Source organism: Salmo salar, chromosome 15, assembly GCF_965601325.2.
Source record: "Salmo salar chromosome 15, fSalSal1, whole genome shotgun sequence".
Taxonomy (NCBI): Eukaryota; Metazoa; Chordata; class Actinopteri; order Salmoniformes; family Salmonidae; genus Salmo; species Salmo salar.
The window spans coordinates 111,765,852-111,782,500 of record NC_138305.1 but is presented as its reverse complement, the minus strand read 5'-3'; the positions used below and the strand labels follow the sequence as shown (position 1 = coordinate 111,782,500).

General features: G+C 50.1%; 1 protein-coding gene across 3 annotated transcripts in view; it reads right to left on the bottom strand.

The window, feature by feature from the left end:
* Positions 1-16,649, bottom strand: part of fgd1 (FYVE, RhoGEF and PH domain containing 1) — a 165,195-nt gene that overhangs the window by 25,108 nt on the left and 123,438 nt on the right. For all 3 annotated transcript variants that reach the window (XM_082962286.1, XM_082962284.1, XM_082962285.1), the window contains exons 8-9: positions 16,219-16,277; positions 8,018-8,164 (exon numbers count right to left, since the gene is read on the bottom strand). In XM_082962286.1, coding sequence (XP_082818412.1) covers positions 8,018-8,164; positions 16,219-16,277 — 206 coding nt within the window. The remainder of the gene's footprint in view (positions 1-8,017; positions 8,165-16,218; positions 16,278-16,649) is intronic.

Below are 16,649 nucleotides of genomic sequence, written 5' to 3'. Positions count from 1 at the left end.
GATGTGTGTGTGTCACTCACCGGTATGAGGTACCTGTCCTGTCAGATGTGTGTGTGTCACTCACCGGTATGAGGTACCTGTCCTGTCAGGTGTGTGTGTCACTCACCGGTATGAGGAACCTGTCCTGTCAGGTGTGTGTGTGTCACTCACCGGTATGAGGTATCTGTCCTGTCAGGTGTGTGTGTGTCACTCACCGGTATGAGGTATCTGTCCTGTCAGGTGTGTGTGTGTCACTCACCGGTATGAGGTATCTGTCCTGTCAGGTGTGTGTGTGTCACTCACCGGTATGAGGTATCTGTCCTGTCAGGTGTGTGTGTGTCACTCACCGGTATGAGGTACCTGTCCTGTCAGGTGTGTGTGTGTCACTCACCGGTATGAGGTACCTGTCCTGTCAGATGTGTGTGTGTGTCACTCACCGGTATGAGGTACCTGTCCTGTCAGGTGTGTGTGTGTCACTCACCGGTATGAGGTACCTGTCCTGTCAGGTGTGTGTGTGTGTGTGTGTCACTCACCGGTATGAGGTACCTGTGCTGTCAGGTGTGTGTGTGTCACTCACCGGTATGAGGTATCTGTCCTGTCAGATGTGTGTGTGTGTGTGTCACTCACCGGTATGAGGTACCTGTCCTGTCAGATGTGTGTGTGTGTCACTCACCGGTATGAGGTACCTGTCCTGTCAGGTGTGTGTGTGTCACTCACCGGTATGAGGTATCTGTGCTGTCAGGTGTGTGTGTGTCACTCACCGGTATGAGGTATCTGTCCTGTCAGATGTGTGTGTGTGTGTGTCACTCACCGGTATGAGGTACCTGTCCTGTCAGATGTGTGTGTGTGTCACTCACCGCTATGAGGTACCTGTCCTGTCAGGTGTGTGTGTGTCACTCACCGGTATGAGGTACCTGTCCTGTCAGGTTGTGTGTGTGTGTGTGTGTCACTCACCGGTATGAGGTACCTGTCCTGTCAGGTGTGTGTGTGTCACTCACCGGTATGAGGTACCTGTCCTGTCAGGTGTGTGTGTGTCACTCACCGGTATGAGGTACCTGTCCTGTCAGGTGTGTGTGTGTCACTCACCGGTATGAGGTACCTGTCCTGTCAGGTGTGTGTGTGTCACTCACCGGTATGAGGTACCTGTCCTGTCAGATGTGTGTGTGTCACTCACCAGTATGAGGTACCTGTCCTGTCAGATGTGTGTGTGTCACTCACCGGTATGAGGTACCTGTCCTGTCAGATGTGTGTGTGTCACTCACCGGTATGAGGTACCTGTCCTGTCAGATGTGTGTGTGTCACTCACCGGTATGAGGTACCTGTCCTGTCAGGTGTGTGTGTCACTCACCGGTATGAGGAACCTGTCCTGTCAGGTGTGTGTGTGTCACTCACCGGTATGAGGTACCTGTCCTGTCAGGTGTGTGTGTGTCACTCACCAGTATGAGGTATCTGTCCTGTCAGGTGTGTGTGTGTCACTCACCGGTATGAGGTACCTGTCCTGTCAGGTGTGTGTGTGTCACTCACCGTATGAGGTACCTGTCCTGTCAGATGTGTGTGTGTCACTCACCGGTATGAGGTATCTGTCCTGTCAGGTGTGTGTGTGTCACTCACCGGTATGAGGTATCTGTCCTGTCAGATGTGTGTGTGTCACTCACCGGTATGAGGTATCTGTCCTGTCAGGTGTGTGTGTGTGTGTGTGTGTGTCACTCACCAGGATGAGGTACCTGTCCTGTCAGGTGTGTGTGGGTGTGTGTGTCACTCACCAGGATGAGGTATCTGTCCTGTCAGGTGTGTGTGTGTGTGTGTCACTCACCAGGATGAGGTATCTGTCCTGTCAGGTGTGTGTGTGTGTGTGTGTCACTCACCAGGATGAGGTACCTGTCCTGTCAGGTGTGTGTGTGTGTGTGTGTCACTCACCAGGATGAGGTATCTGTCCTGTCAGGTGTGTGTGTGTGTGTGTGTCACTCACCAGGATGAGGTACCTGTCCTGTCAGGTGTGTGTGTGTGTGTGTGTCACTCACCAGGATGAGGTATCTGTCCTGTCAGATGTGTGTGTGTGTGTGTGTCACTCACCAGGATGAGGTACCTGTCCTGTCAGGTGTGTGTGTGTGTGTGTGTCACTCACCAGGATGAGGTATCTGTCCTGTCAGATGTGTGTGTGTGTGTGTGTCACTCACCGGTATGAGGTATCTGTCCTCTCAGGTGTGTGTGTGTGTGTGTGTCACTCACCGGGATGAGGTACCTGTCCTGTCAGATGTGTGTGTGTGTGTGTGTCACTCACCAGGATGAGGTACCTGTCCTGTCAGGTGTGTGTGTGTGTGTGTGTCACTCACCGGTATGAGGTATCTGTCCTGTCAGGTGTGTGTGTGTGTGTGTGTCACTCACCGGGATGAGGTACCTGTCCTGTCAGATGTGTGTGTGTGTGTGTGTCACTCACCGGGATGAGGTACCTGTCCTGTCAGGTGTGTGTGTGTCACTCACCGGTATGAGGTATCTGTCCTGTCAGGTGTGTGTGTGTGTGTGTGTCACTCACCAGGATGAGGTACCTGTCCTGTCAGGTGTGTGTGTGTGTGTGTGTGTCACTCACCAGGATGAGGTATCTGTCCTGTCAGATGTGTGTGTGTGTGTGTGTCACTCACCGGTATGAGGTATCTGTCCTGTCAGGTGTGTGTGTGTGTGTGTGTGTGTGTGTGTGTGTGTGTGACTCGGATGAGGTACCTGTCCTGTCAGATGTGTGTGTGTGTGTGTGTCACTCACCGGGATGAGGTACCTGTCCTGTCAGGTGTGTGTGTGTGTGTGTGTGTGTGTGTCACTCACCAGGATGAGGTACCTGTCCTGTCAGGTGTGTGTGTGTGTGTGTCACTCACCAGGATGAGGTATCTGTCCTGTCAGATGTGTGTGTGTGTGTGTGTCACTCACCGGGATGAGGTACCTGTCCTGTCAGGTGTGTGTGTGTGTGTGTGTCACTCACCAGGATGAGGTACCTGTCCTGTCAGGTGTGTGTGTGTGTGTGTGTGTGTCACTCACCAGGATGAGGTACCTGTCCTGTCAGGTGTGTGTGTGTGTGTGCGTCACTCACCAGGATGAGGTACCTGTCCTGTCAGGTGTGTGTGTGTGTGTGTGTCACTCACCAGGTATGAGGTACCTGTCCTGTCAGGTGTGTGTGTGTGTGTGTCACTCACCAGGATGAGGTACCTGTCCTGTCAGGTGTGTGTGTGTGTGTGTCACTCACCAGGATGAGGTATCTGTCCTGTCAGATGTGTGTGTGTGTGTGTGTCACTCACCGGGATGAGGTACCTGTCCTGTCAGGTGTGTGTGTGTGTGTGTGTCACTCACCAGGATGAGGTATCTGTTCTGTCAGATGTGTGTGTGTGTCACTCACCAGGATGAGGTACCTGTCCTGTCAGGTGTGTGTGTGTGTGTGTGTCACTCACCAGGATGAGGTATCTGTCCTGTCAGATGTGTGTGTGTGTGTCACTCACCGGTATGAGGTATCTGTCCTGTCAGGTGTGTGTGTGTGTGTGTGTGTCACTCACCAGGATGAGGTACCTGTCCTGTCAGGTGTGTGTGGGTGTGTGTGTCACTCACCAGGAATGAGGTATCTGTCCTGTCAGGTGTGTGTGTGTGTGTGTCACTCACCAGGATGAGGTATCTGTCCTGTCAGGTGTGTGTGTGTGTGTGTGTCACTCACCAGGATGAGGTACCTGTCCTGTCAGGTGTGTGTGTGTGTGTGTGTCACTCACCAGGATGAGGTATCTGTCCTGTCAGGTGTGTGTGTGTGTGTCGTGTGTGTGTCACTCACCAGGATGAGGTACCTGTCCTGTCAGGTGTGTGTGTGTGTGTGTGTCACTCACCAGGATGAGGTATCTGTCCTGTCAGATGTGTGTGTGTGTGTGTGTCACTCACCAGGATGAGGTACCTGTCCTGTCAGGTGTGTGTGTGTGTGTGTGTCACTCACCAGGATGAGGTATCTGTCCTGTCAGATGTGTGTGTGTGTGTGTGTCACTCACCGGTATGAGGTATCTGTCCTCTCAGGTGTGTGTGTGTGTGTGTGTCACTCACCGGGATGAGGTACCTGTCCTGTCAGATGTGTGTGTGTGTGTGTGTCACTCACCAGGATGAGGTACCTGTCCTGTCAGGTGTGTGTGTGTGTGTGTGTCACTCACCAGGATGAGGTACCTGTCCTGTCAGGTGTGTGTGTGTGTGTGTGTGTCACTCACCGGTATGAGGTATCTGTCCTGTCAGGTGTGTGTGTGTGTGTGTGTCACTCACCGGGATGAGGTACCTGTCCTGTCAGATGTGTGTGTGTGTGTGTGTCACTCACCGGGATGAGGTACCTGTCCTGTCAGGTGTGTGTGTGTCACTCACCGGTATGAGGTATCTGTCCTGTCAGGTGTGTGTGTGTGTGTCACTCACCAGGATGAGGTACCTGTCCTGTCAGGTGTGTGTGTGTGTGTGTGTCACTCACCAGGATGAGGTATCTGTCCTGTCAGATGTGTGTGTGTGTGTGTGTCACTCACCGGTATGAGGTATCTGTCCTGTCAGGTGTGTGTGTGTGTGTGTGTGTGTGTGTGTGTGTGTGTGACGCACCGGGATGAGGTACCTGTCCTGTCAGATGTGTGTGTGTGTGTATGTCACTCACCGGGATGAGGTACCTGTCCTGTCAGGTGTGTGTGTGTGTGTGTGTGTGTGTGTCACTCACCAGGATGAGGTACCTGTCCTGTCAGGTGTGTGTGTGTGTGTGTGTCACTCACCAGGATGAGGTATCTGTCCTGTCAGATGTGTGTGTGTGTGTGTGTCACTCACCGGGATGAGGTACCTGTCCTGTCAGGTGTGTGTGTGTGTGTGTGTCACTCACCAGGATGAGGTACCTGTCCTGTCAGGTGTGTGTGTGTGTGTGTGTCACTCACCAGGATGAGGTACCTGTCCTGTCAGGTGTGTGTGTGTGTGTGTGTCACTCACCAGGATGAGGTACCTGTCCTGTCAGGTGTGTGTGTGTGTGTGTGTCACTCACCGGTATGAGGTACCTGTCCTGTCAGGTGTGTGTGTGTGTGTGTCACTCACCAGGATGAGGTACCTGTCCTGTCAGGTGTGTGTGTGTGTGTGTCACTCACCAGGATGAGGTATCTGTCCTGTCAGATGTGTGTGTGTGTGTGTGTCACTCACCGGTATGAGGTACCTGTCCTGTCAGGTGTGTGTGTGTGTGTGTGTCACTCACCAGGATGAGGTATCTGTTCTGTCAGATGTGTGTGTGTGTCACTCACCAGGATGAGGTACCTGTCCTGTCAGGTGTGTGTGTGTGTGTGTGTCACTCACCAGGATGAGGTATCTGTCCTGTCAGATGTGTGTGTGTGTGTCACTCACCGGTATGAGGTATCTGTCCTGTCAGGTGTGTGTGTGTGTGTGTGTGTGTCACTCACCGGGATGTGGTACCTGTCCTGTCAGGTGTGTGTGTGTCACTCACCGGTATGAGGTACCTGTCCTGTCAGGTGTGTGTGTGTGTGTGTGTCACTCACCGGTATGAGGTACCTGTCCTGTCAGGTGTGTGTGTGTGTGTGTGTCACTCACCAGGATGAGGTATCTGTCCTGTCAGATGTGTGTGTGTGTGTCACTCACCGGTATGAGGTATCTGTCCTGTCAGGTGTGTGTGTGTCACTCACCGGTATGAGGTACCTGTCCTGTCAGATGTGTGTGTGTCACTCACCGGTATGAGGTATCTGTCCTGTCAGATGTGTGTGTGTGTGTGTGTCACTCACCAGGATGAGGTATCTGTCCTGTCAGGTGTGTGTGTGTGTGTGTGTCACTCACCAGGATGAGGTATCTGTCCTGTCAGATGTGTGTGTGTGTGTGTGTGTCACTCACCAGGATGAGGTATCTGTCCTGTCAGGTGTGTGTGTGTGTGTGTGTCACTCACCAGGATGAGGTATCTGTCCTGTCAGGTGTGTGTGTGTGTGTGTGTCACTCACCAGGATGAGGTATCTGTCCTGTCAGATGTGTGTGTGTGTGTGTGTGTCACTCACCAGGATGAGGTATCTGTCCTGTCAGATGTGTGTGTGTGGTGTGTGTGTCACTCACTAGGATGAGGTACCTGTCCTGTCAGGTGTGTGAGTGTGTGTCACTCACCAGGATGAGGTATCTGTCCTGTCAGATGTGTGTGTGTGTGTGTGTGTCACTCACCGGTATGAGGTATCTGTCCTGTCAGGTGTGTGTGTGTGTGTGTCACTCACCGGTATGAGGTACCTGTCCTGTCAGGTGTGTGTGTGTGTGTGTCACTCACCAGGATGAGGTACCTGTCCTGTCAGGTGTGTGTGTGTGTGTGTGTCACTCACCAGGATGAGGTATCTGTCCTGTCAGATGTGTGTGTGTGTGTGTGTGTCACTCACTAGGATGAGGTACCTGTCCTGTCAGGTGTGTGAGTGTGTGTCACTCACCAGGATGAGGTATCTGTCCTGTCAGATGTGTGTGTGTGTGTGTGTGTCACTCACCGGTATGAGGTATCTGTCCTGTCAGGTGTGTGTGTGTGTGTGTGTCACTCACCGGGATGAGGTACCTGTCCTGTCAGATGTGTGTGTGTGTGTGTGTCACTCACCAGGATGAGGTACCTGTCCTGTCAGGTGTGTGTGTGTGTGTGTGTCACTCACCGGGATGAGGTACCTGTCCTGTCAGGTGTGTGTGTGTGTGTGTGTCACTCACCAGGATGAGGTACCTGTCCTGTCAGGTGTGTGTGTGTGTGTGTGTCACTCACCGGTATGAGGTATCTGTCCTGTCAGGTGTGTGTGTGTGTGTGTGTGTGTCACTCACCAGGATGAGGTACCTGTCCTGTCAGGTGTGTGTGTGTGTGTGTGTGTCACTCACCAGGATGAGGTACCTGTCCTGTCAGGTGTGTGTGTGTGTGTGTGTGTCACTCACCAGGATGAGGTACCTGTCCTGTCAGGTGTGTGTGTGTGTGTGTGTCACTCACCAGGATGAGGTACCTGTCCTGTCAGGTGTGTGTGTGTGTGTGTCACTCACCAGGATGAGGTATCTGTCCTGTCAGGTGTGTGTGTGTGTGTGTCACTCACCAGGATGAGGTATCTGTCCTGTCAGGTGTGTGTGTGTGTGTGTCACTCACCAGGATGAGGTATCTGTCCTGTCAGGTGTGTGTGTGTGTGTGTGTGTCACTCACCAGGATGAGGTACCTGTCCTGTCAGGTGTGTGTGTGTGTGTGTGTGTGTGTGTCACTCACCAGGATGAGGTACCTGTCCTGTCAGGTGTGTGTGTGTGTGTGTGTCACTCACCAGGATGAGGTACCTGTCCTGTCAGGTGTGTGTGTGTGTGTGTGTCACTCACCAGGATGAGGTACCTGTCCTGTCAGGTGTGTGTGTGTGTGTGTCACTCACCAGGATGAGGTATCTGTCCTGTCAGGTGTGTGTGTGTGTGTGTGTGTCACTCACCAGGATGAGGTACCTGTCCTGTCAGGTGTGTGTGTGTGTGTGGTGTGTGTGTGTGTGTCACTCACCAGGATGAGGTACCTGTCCTGTCAGGTGTGTGTGTGTGTGTGTGTCACTCACCAGGATGAGGTACCTGTCCTGTCAGGTGTGTGTGTGTGTGTGTGTCACTCACCAGGATGAGGTACCTGTCCTGTCAGGTGTGTGTGTGTGTGTGTGTCACTCACCAGGATGAGGTACCTGTCCTGTCAGGTGTGTGTGTGTGTGTGTGTCACTCACCAGGATTAGGTACCTGTCCTGTCAGGTGTGTGTGTGTGTGTGTGTGTCACTCACCAGGATGAGGTACCTGTCCTGTCAGGTGTGTGTGTGTGTGTGTGTGTCACTCACCAGGATGAGGTACCTGTCCTGTCAGATGTGTGTGTGTGTGTGTGTGTGTCACTCACCAGGATGAGGTATCTGTCCTGTCAGGTGTGTGTGTGTGTGCGTGCGTGTGTGTGTGCGTGGGTGTGCGCGTGCGTGTGTCACTCACCAGGATGAGGTATCTGTCCTGTCAGATGTGTGTGTGTGTGTGCGTGCGTGTGTGTGCGCGCGTGCGTGCGTGTGTCACTCACCAGGATGAGGTATCTGTCCTGTGAGGTGCCGTTCTTGGCCGACAGCTTGAGGATGTGTCCCTCCTTGATGAGTTCGTTAGTAGGGTTAACGATGTCCTCCTCTCCTCCCAGCAGCTCATACACCTTCAGCAGCTTACGCATTCGCTCCTGTGATCGTTCAGAGACAGTGGTTGAACACACAGTAAGTACATTGAGGGACTGGATGAAGTAACATTGTCGAGGCCTTCTTCTCCGCTAGGAGCTAAAGGAATGAGTCGAGTCAGTCCTACTGAACCAGAAGGTGCTATAAGATGAAAAACAACCTCACGTTAAATGACATCGTCTCTGCTGGGGGGGGGGGGGGGGGGGGGTTATCTGGTGTGAACGAACGGGTGGGGTGGTGGAGGTTGGAGTAATGTCGATGTGGTTTGGCCCCGCGATGTGTGGGGTGTGTTAAAAGGACTCACCATCTTTCTGATGGCTGTGTTTCAGTGCTCTGCAGCTGTTAAAGGACTCACCATCTTTCTGATGGCTGTGTTTCAGTGCTCTGCAGCTGTTAAAGGACTCATCATCTTTCTGATGGCTGTGTTTCAGTGCTCTGCAGCTGTTAAAGGACTCACCATCTTTCTGATGGCTGTGTTTCAGTGCTCTGCAGCTGTTAAAGGACTCACCATCTTTCTGATGGCTGTGTTTCAGTGCTCTGCAGCTGTTAAAGGACTCACCATCTTTCTGATGGCTGTGTTTCAGTGCTCTGCAGCTGTTAAAGGACTCACCATCTTTCTGATGGCTGTGTTGGAGTGCTCTGCAGCTGTTAAAGGACTCACCATCTTTCTGATGGCTGTGTTGGAGTGCTCTGCAGCTGTTAAAGGAATCACCATCTTTCTGATGGCTGTGTTTCAGTGCTCTGCAGCTGTTAAAGGACTCACCATCTTTCTGATGGCTGTGTTTCAGTGCTCTGCAGCTGTTAAAGGACTCCCCATCTTTCTGATGGCTGTGTTAGAGTGCTCTGCAGCTGTTAAAGGACTCACCATCTTTCTGATGGCTGTGTTTCAGTGCTCTGCAGCTGTTAAAGGACTCACCATCTTTCTGATGGCTGTGTTGGAGTGCTCTGCAGCTGTTAAAGGACTCACCATCTTTCTGATGGCTGTGTTTCAGTGCTCTGCAGCTGTTAAAGGACTCACCATCTTTCTGATGGCTGTGTTGGAGTGTTCTGCAGCTGTTAAAGGACTCACCATCTTTCTGATGGCTGTGTTAGAGTGCTCTGCAGCTGTTAAAGGACTCACCATCTTTCTGATGGCTGTGTTAGAGTGCTCTGCAGCTGTTAAAGGACTCACCATCTTTCTGATGGCTGTGTTTCAGTGCTCTGCAGCTGTTAAAGGACTCACCATCTTTCGGATGGCTGTGTTTCAGTGCTCTGCAGCTGTTAAAGGACTCAGCATCTTTCTGATGGCTGTGTTTCAGTGCTCTGCAGCTGTTAAAGGACTCACCATCTTTCTGATGGCTGTGTTTCAGTGCTCTGCAGCTGTTAAAGGACTCACCATCTTTCTGATGGCTGTGTTGGAGTGCTCTGCAGCTGTTAAAGGACTCACCATCTTTCTGATGGCTGTGTTGGAGTGCTCTGCAGCTGTTAAAGGAATCACCATCTTTCTGATGGCTGTGTTTCAGTGCTCTGCAGCTGTTAAAGGACTCACCATCTTTCTGATGGCTGTGTTTCAGTGCTCTGCAGCTGTTAAAGGACTCCCCATCTTTCTGATGGCTGTGTTAGAGTGCTCTGCAGCTGTTAAAGGACTCACCATCTTTCTGATGGCTGTGTTTCAGTGCTCTGCAGCTGTTAAAGGACTCACCATCTTTCTGATGGCTGTGTTGGAGTGCTCTGCAGCTGTTAAAGGACTCACCATCTTTCTGATGGCTGTGTTTCAGTGCTCTGCAGCTGTTAAAGGACTCACCATCTTTCTGATGGCTGTGTTGGAGTGTTCTGCAGCTGTTAAAGGACTCACCATCTTTCTGATGGCTGTGTTAGAGTGCTCTGCAGCTGTTAAAGGACTCACCATCTTTCTGATGGCTGTGTTGGAGTGCTCTGCAGCTGTTAAAGGACTCATCATCTTTCGGATGGCTGTGTTTCAGTGCTATGCAGCTGTTAAAGGACTCACCATCTTTCTGATGGCTGTGTTTCAGTGCTCTGCAGCTGTTAAAGGACTCACCATCTTTCTGATGGCTGTGTTGGAGTGCTCTGCAGCTGTTAAAGGACTCACCATCTTTCTGATGGCTGTGTTGGAGTGCTCTGCAGCTGTTAAAGGAATCACCATCTTTCTGATGGCTGTGTTTCAGTGCTCTGCAGCTGTTAAAGGACTCACCATCTTTCTGATGGCTGTGTTTCAGTGCTCTGCAGCTGTTAAAGGACTCCCCATCTTTCTGATGGCTGTGTTAGAGTGCTCTGCAGCTGTTAAAGGACTCACCATCTTTCTGATGGCTGTGTTTCAGTGCTCTGCAGCTGTTAAAGGACTCACCATCTTTCTGATGGCTGTGTTTCAGTGCTCTGTAGCTGTTAAAGGACTCACCATCTTTCTGATGGCTGTGTTGGAGTGCTCTGCAGCTGTTAAAGGAATCACCATCTTTCTGATGGCTGCGTTGGAGTGCTCTGCAGCTGTTAAAGGACTAACCATCTTTCTGATGGCTGTGTTGGAGTGCTCTGCAGCTGTTAAAGGACTCACCATCTTTCTGATGGCTGTGTTTCAGTGCTCTGCAGCTGTTAAAGGACTCACCATCTTTCTGATGGCTGTGTTGGAGTGCTCTGCAGCTGTTAAAGGACTCACCATATTTCTGATGGCTGTGTTGGAGTGCTCTGCAGCTGTTAAAGGACTCACCATCTTTCTGATGGCTGTGTTGGAGTGCTCTGCAGCTGTTAAAGGACTCACCATCTTTCTGATGGCTGTGTTTCAGTGCTCTGCAGCTGTTAAAGGACTCACCATCTTTCTGATGGCTGTGTTTCAGTGCTCTGCAGCTGTTAAAGGACTCACCATCTTTCTGATGGCTGTGTTTCAGTGCTCTGCAGCTGTTAAAGGACTCAGCATCTTTCTGATGGCTGTGTTTCAGTGCTCTGCAGCTGTTAAAGGACTCACCATCTTTCTGATGGCTGTGTTGGAGTGCTCTGCAGCTGTTAAAGGACTCACCATCTTTCTGATGGCTGTGTTTCAGTGCTCTGCAGCTGTTAAAGGACTCACCATCTTTCTGATGGGTGTGTTTCAGTGCTCTGCAGCTGTTAAAGGACTCACCATCTTTCTGATGGCTGTGTTTCAGTGCTCTGCAGCTGTTAAAGGACTCACCATCTTTCTGATGGCTGTGTTGGAGTGCTCTGCAGCTGTTAAAGGACTCACCATCTTTCTGATGGCTGTGTTTCAGTGCTCTGCAGCTGTTAAAGGACTCACCATCTTTCTGATGGCTGTGTTGGAGTGTTCTGCAGCTGTTAAAGGACTCACCATCTTTCTGATGGCTGTGTTGGAGTGCTCTGCAGCTGTTAAAGGACTCACCATCTTTCTGATGGCTGTGTTTCAGTGCTCTGCAGCTGTTAAAGGACTCACCATCTTTCTGATGGCTGTGTTGGAGTGTTCTGCAGCTGTTAAAGGACTCATCATCTTTCTGATGGCTGTGTTGGAGTGTTCTGCAGCTGTTAAAGGACTCATCATCTTTCGGATGGCTGTGTTTCAGTGTTCTGCAGCTGTTAAAGGACTCACCATATTTCTGATGGCTGTGTTTCAGTGCTCTGCAGCTGTTAAACGACTCACCATCTTTCTGATGGCTGTGTTTCAGTGCTATGCAGCTGTTAAAGGACTCACCATCTTTCTGATGGCTGTGTTTCAGTGCTCTGCAGCTGTTAAAGGACTCACCATCTTTCTGATGGCTGTGTTGGAGTGCTCTGCAGCTGTTAAAGGACTCACCATCTTTCTGATGGCTGTGTTGGAGTGCTCTGCAGCTGTTAAAGGAATCACCATCTTTCTGATGGCTGTGTTTCAGTGCTCTGCAGCTGTTAAAGGACTCACCATCTTTCTGATGGCTGTGTTTCAGTGCTCTGCAGCTGTTAAACGACTCCCCATCTTTCTGATGGCTGTGTTAGAGTGCTCTGCAGCTGTTAAAGGACTCACCATCTTTCTGATGGCTGTGTTTCAGTGCTCTGCAGCTGTTAAAGGACTCACCATCTTTCTGATGGCTGTGTTTCAGTGCTCTGTAGCTGTTAAAGGACTCACCATCTTTCTGATGGCTGTGTTGGAGTGCTCTGCAGCTGTTAAAGGAATCACCATCTTTCTGATGGCTGCGTTGGAGTGCTCTGCAGCTGTTAAAGGACTCCCCATCTTTCTGATGGCTGTGTTAGAGTGCTCTGCAGCTGTTAAAGGACTCACCATCTTTCTGATGGCTGTGTTTCAGTGCTCTGCAGCTGTTAAAGGACTCACCATCTTTCTGATGGCTGTGTTTCAGTGCTCTGTAGCTGTTAAAGGACTCACCATCTTTCTGATGGCTGTGTTGGAGTGCTCTGCAGCTGTTAAAGGAATCACCATCTTTCTGATGGCTGCGTTGGAGTGCTCTGCAGCTGTTAAAGGACTCACCATCTTTCTGATGGCTGTGTTGGAGTGCTCTGCAGCTGTTAAAGGACTCACCATCTTTCTGATGGCTGTGTTTCAGTGCTCTGCAGCTGTTAAAGGACTCACCATCTTTCTGATGGCTGTGTTGGAGTGCTCTGCAGCTGTTAAAGGACTCACCATATTTCTGATGGCTGTGTTGGAGTGCTCTGCAGCTGTTAAAGGACTCACCATCTTTCTGATGGCTGTGTTGGAGTGCTCTGCAGCTGTTAAAGGACTCACCATCTTTCTGATGGTTGTGTTTCAGTGCTCTGCAGCTGTTAAAGGACTCACCATCTTTCTGATGGCTGTGTTTCAGTGCTCTGCAGCTGTTAAAGGACTCACCATCTTTCTGATGGCTGTGTTTCAGTGCTCTGCAGCTGTTAAAGGACTCAGCATCTTTCTGATGGCTGTGTTTCAGTGCTCTGCAGCTGTTAAAGGACTCACCATCTTTCTGATGGCTGTGTTGGAGTGCTCTGCAGCTGTTAAAGGACTCACCATCTTTCTGATGGCTGTGTTTCAGTGCTCTGCAGCTGTTAAAGGACTCACCATCTTTCTGATGGCTGTGTTTCAGTGCTCTGTAGCTGTTAAAGGACTCACCATCTTTCTGATGGCTGTGTTTCAGTGCTCTGCAGCTGTTAAAGGACTCACCATCTTTCTGATGGCTGTGTTGGAGTGCTCTGCAGCTGTTAAAGGACTCACCATCTTTCTGATGGCTGTGTTTCAGTGCTCTGCAGCTGTTAAAGGACTCACCATCTTTCTGATGGCTGTGTTTCAGTGCTCTGCAGCTGTTAAACGACTCCCCATCTTTCTGATGGCTGTGTTAGAGTGCTCTGCAGCTGTTAAAGGACTCACCATCTTTCTGATGGCTGTGTTTCAGTGCTCTGCAGCTGTTAAAGGACTCACCATCTTTCTGATGGCTGTGTTTCAGTGCTCTGTAGCTGTTAAAGGACTCACCATCTTTCTGATGGCTGTGTTGGAGTGCTCTGCAGCTGTTAAAGGAATCACCATCTTTCTGATGGCTGCGTTGGAGTGCTCTGCAGCTGTTAAAGGACTCCCCATCTTTCTGATGGCTGTGTTAGAGTGCTCTGCAGCTGTTAAAGGACTCACCATCTTTCTGATGGCTGTGTTTCAGTGCTCTGCAGCTGTTAAAGGACTCACCATCTTTCTGATGGCTGTGTTTCAGTGCTCTGTAGCTGTTAAAGGACTCACCATCTTTCTGATGGCTGTGTTGGAGTGCTCTGCAGCTGTTAAAGGAATCACCATCTTTCTGATGGCTGCGTTGGAGTGCTCTGCAGCTGTTAAAGGACTCACCATCTTTCTGATGGCTGTGTTGGAGTGCTCTGCAGCTGTTAAAGGACTCACCATCTTTCTGATGGCTGTGTTTCAGTACTCTGCAGCTGTTAAAGGACTCACCATCTTTCTGATGGCTGTGTTGGAGTGCTCTGCAGCTGTTAAAGGACTCACCATATTTCTGATGGCTGTGTTGGAGTGCTCTGCAGCTGTTAAAGGACTCACCATCTTTCTGATGGCTGTGTTGGAGTGCTCTGCAGCTGTTAAAGGACTCACCATCTTTCTGATGGTTGTGTTTCAGTGCTCTGCAGCTGTTAAAGGACTCACCATCTTTCTGATGGCTGTGTTTCAGTGCTCTGCAGCTGTTAAAGGACTCACCATCTTTCTGATGGCTGTGTTTCAGTGCTCTGCAGCTGTTAAAGGACTCAGCATCTTTCTGATGGCTGTGTTTCAGTGCTCTGCAGCTGTTAAAGGACTCACCATCTTTCTGATGGCTGTGTTGGAGTGCTCTGCAGCTGTTAAAGGACTCACCATCTTTCTGATGGCTGTGTTTCAGTGCTCTGCAGCTGTTAAAGGACTCACCATCTTTCTGATGGCTGTGTTTCAGTGCTCTGCAGCTGTTAAAGGACTCACCATCTTTCTGATGGCTGTGTTTCAGTGCTCTGCAGCTGTTAAAGGACTCACCATCTTTCTGATGGCTGTGTTGGAGTGCTCTGCAGCTGTTAAAGGACTCACCATCTTTCTGATGGCTGTGTTTCAGTGCTCTGCAGCTGTTAAAGGACTCACCATCTTTCTGATGGCTGTGTTGGAGTGTTCTGCAGCTGTTAAAGGACTCACCATCTTTCTGATGGCTGTGTTGGAGTGCTCTGTAGCTGTTAAAGGACTCACCATCTTTCTGATGGCTGTGTTTCAGTGCTCTGCAGCTGTTAAAGGACTCACCATCTTTCTGATGGCTGTGTTGGAGTGTTCTGCAGCTGTTAAATGACTCATCATCTTTCTGATGGCTGTGTTGGAGTGTTCTGCAGCTGTTAAAGGACTCATCATCTTTCGGATGGCTGTGTTTCAGTGTTCTGCAGCTGTTAAAGGACTCACCATATTTCTGATGGCTGTGTTTCAGTGCTCTGCAGCTGTTAAAGGACTCACCATCTTTCTGATGGCTGTGTTTCAGTGCTATGCAGCTGCTAAAGGACTCACCATCTTTCTGATGGCTGTGTTTCAGTGCTCTGCAGCTGTTAAAGGACTCACCATCTTTCTGATGGCTGTGTTGGAGTGCTCTGCAGCTGTTAAAGGACTCACCATCTTTCTGATGGCTGTGTTGGAGTGCTCTGCAGCTGTTAAAGGAATCACCATCTTTCTGATGGCTGTGTTTCAGTGCTCTGCAGCTGTTAAAGGACTCACCATCTTTCTGATGGCTGTGTTTCAGTGCTCTGCAGCTTTTAAAGGACTCACCATCTTTCTGATGGCTGTGTTGGAGTGCTCTGCAGCTGTTAAAGGACTCACCATCTTTCTGATGGCTGGGTTGGAGTGCTCTGCAGCTGTTAAAGGACTCACCATCTTTCTGATGGCTGTGTTTCAGTGCTCTGCAGCTGTTAAAGGACTCACCATCTTTCTGATGGCTGTGTTGGAGTGCTCTGCAGCTGTTAAAGGACTCACCATATTTCTGATGGCTGTGTTGGAGTGCTCTGCAGCTGTTAAAGGACTCACCATCTTTCTGATGGCTGTGTTGGAGTGCTCTGCAGCTGTTAAAGGACTCACCATCTTTCTGATGGCTGTGTTTCAGTGCTCTGCAGCTGTTAAAGGACTCACCATCTTTCTGATGGCTGTGTTGGAGTGCTCTACAGCTGTTAAAGGACTCACCATCTTTCTGATGGCTGTGTTTCAGTGCTCTGCAGCTGTTAAAGAACTCACCATCTTTCTGATGGCTGTGTTTCAGTGCTCTGCAGCTGTTAAAGGACTCACCATCTTTCTGATGGCTGTGTTTCAGTGCTCTGCAGCTGTTAAAGGACTCACCATCTTTCTGATGGCTGTGTTGGAGTGTTCTGCAGCTGTTAAAGGACTCACCATCTTTCTGATGGCTGGGTTAGAGTGCTCTGCAGCTGTTAAAGGACTCACCATCTTTCTGATGGCTGGGTTAGAGTGCTCTGCAGCTGTTAAAGGACTCACCATCTTTCTGATGGCTGTGTTTCAGTGCTCTGCAGCTGTTAAAGGACTCACCATCTTTCTGATGGCTGTGTTTCAGTGCTCTGCAGCTGTTATTAAAGGACTCACCATCTTTCTGATGGCTGTGTTGGAGTGCTCTGCAGCTGTTAAAGGACTCACCATCTTTCTGATGGCTGTGTTGGAGTGCTCTGCAGCTGTGGCGATTAACTCCAGAGATTCTGAAAAGACACAAAAGAGATTTTATTACTTCCAGCAACTAAACCATTTCACAGTGTAACTGATTCATATACTGACTTGCTCTTCTGATGTAATTTTCCTGCATTCTCTTGCATGTGTTACATCTGACGGCACATAATACATTACAGTGCCTTCGGAAAGTATTCAGACCCCTTGACTTTCTCCACATGTTGTTGCGTTACTACTCCCTTCACAGAATAGCGCAAACTGGCCCTAACCAGAATAGAAAGAGGAATGGGAGGCCCCGGTGCACAACTGAGCAAGAGGACAAGTAGAGTGCCTAGTTTGAGAAATAGAAGCCTTACAAGTCCTCAACTGGCAGCTTCATTAAATAGTACCCACAAAACACCAGT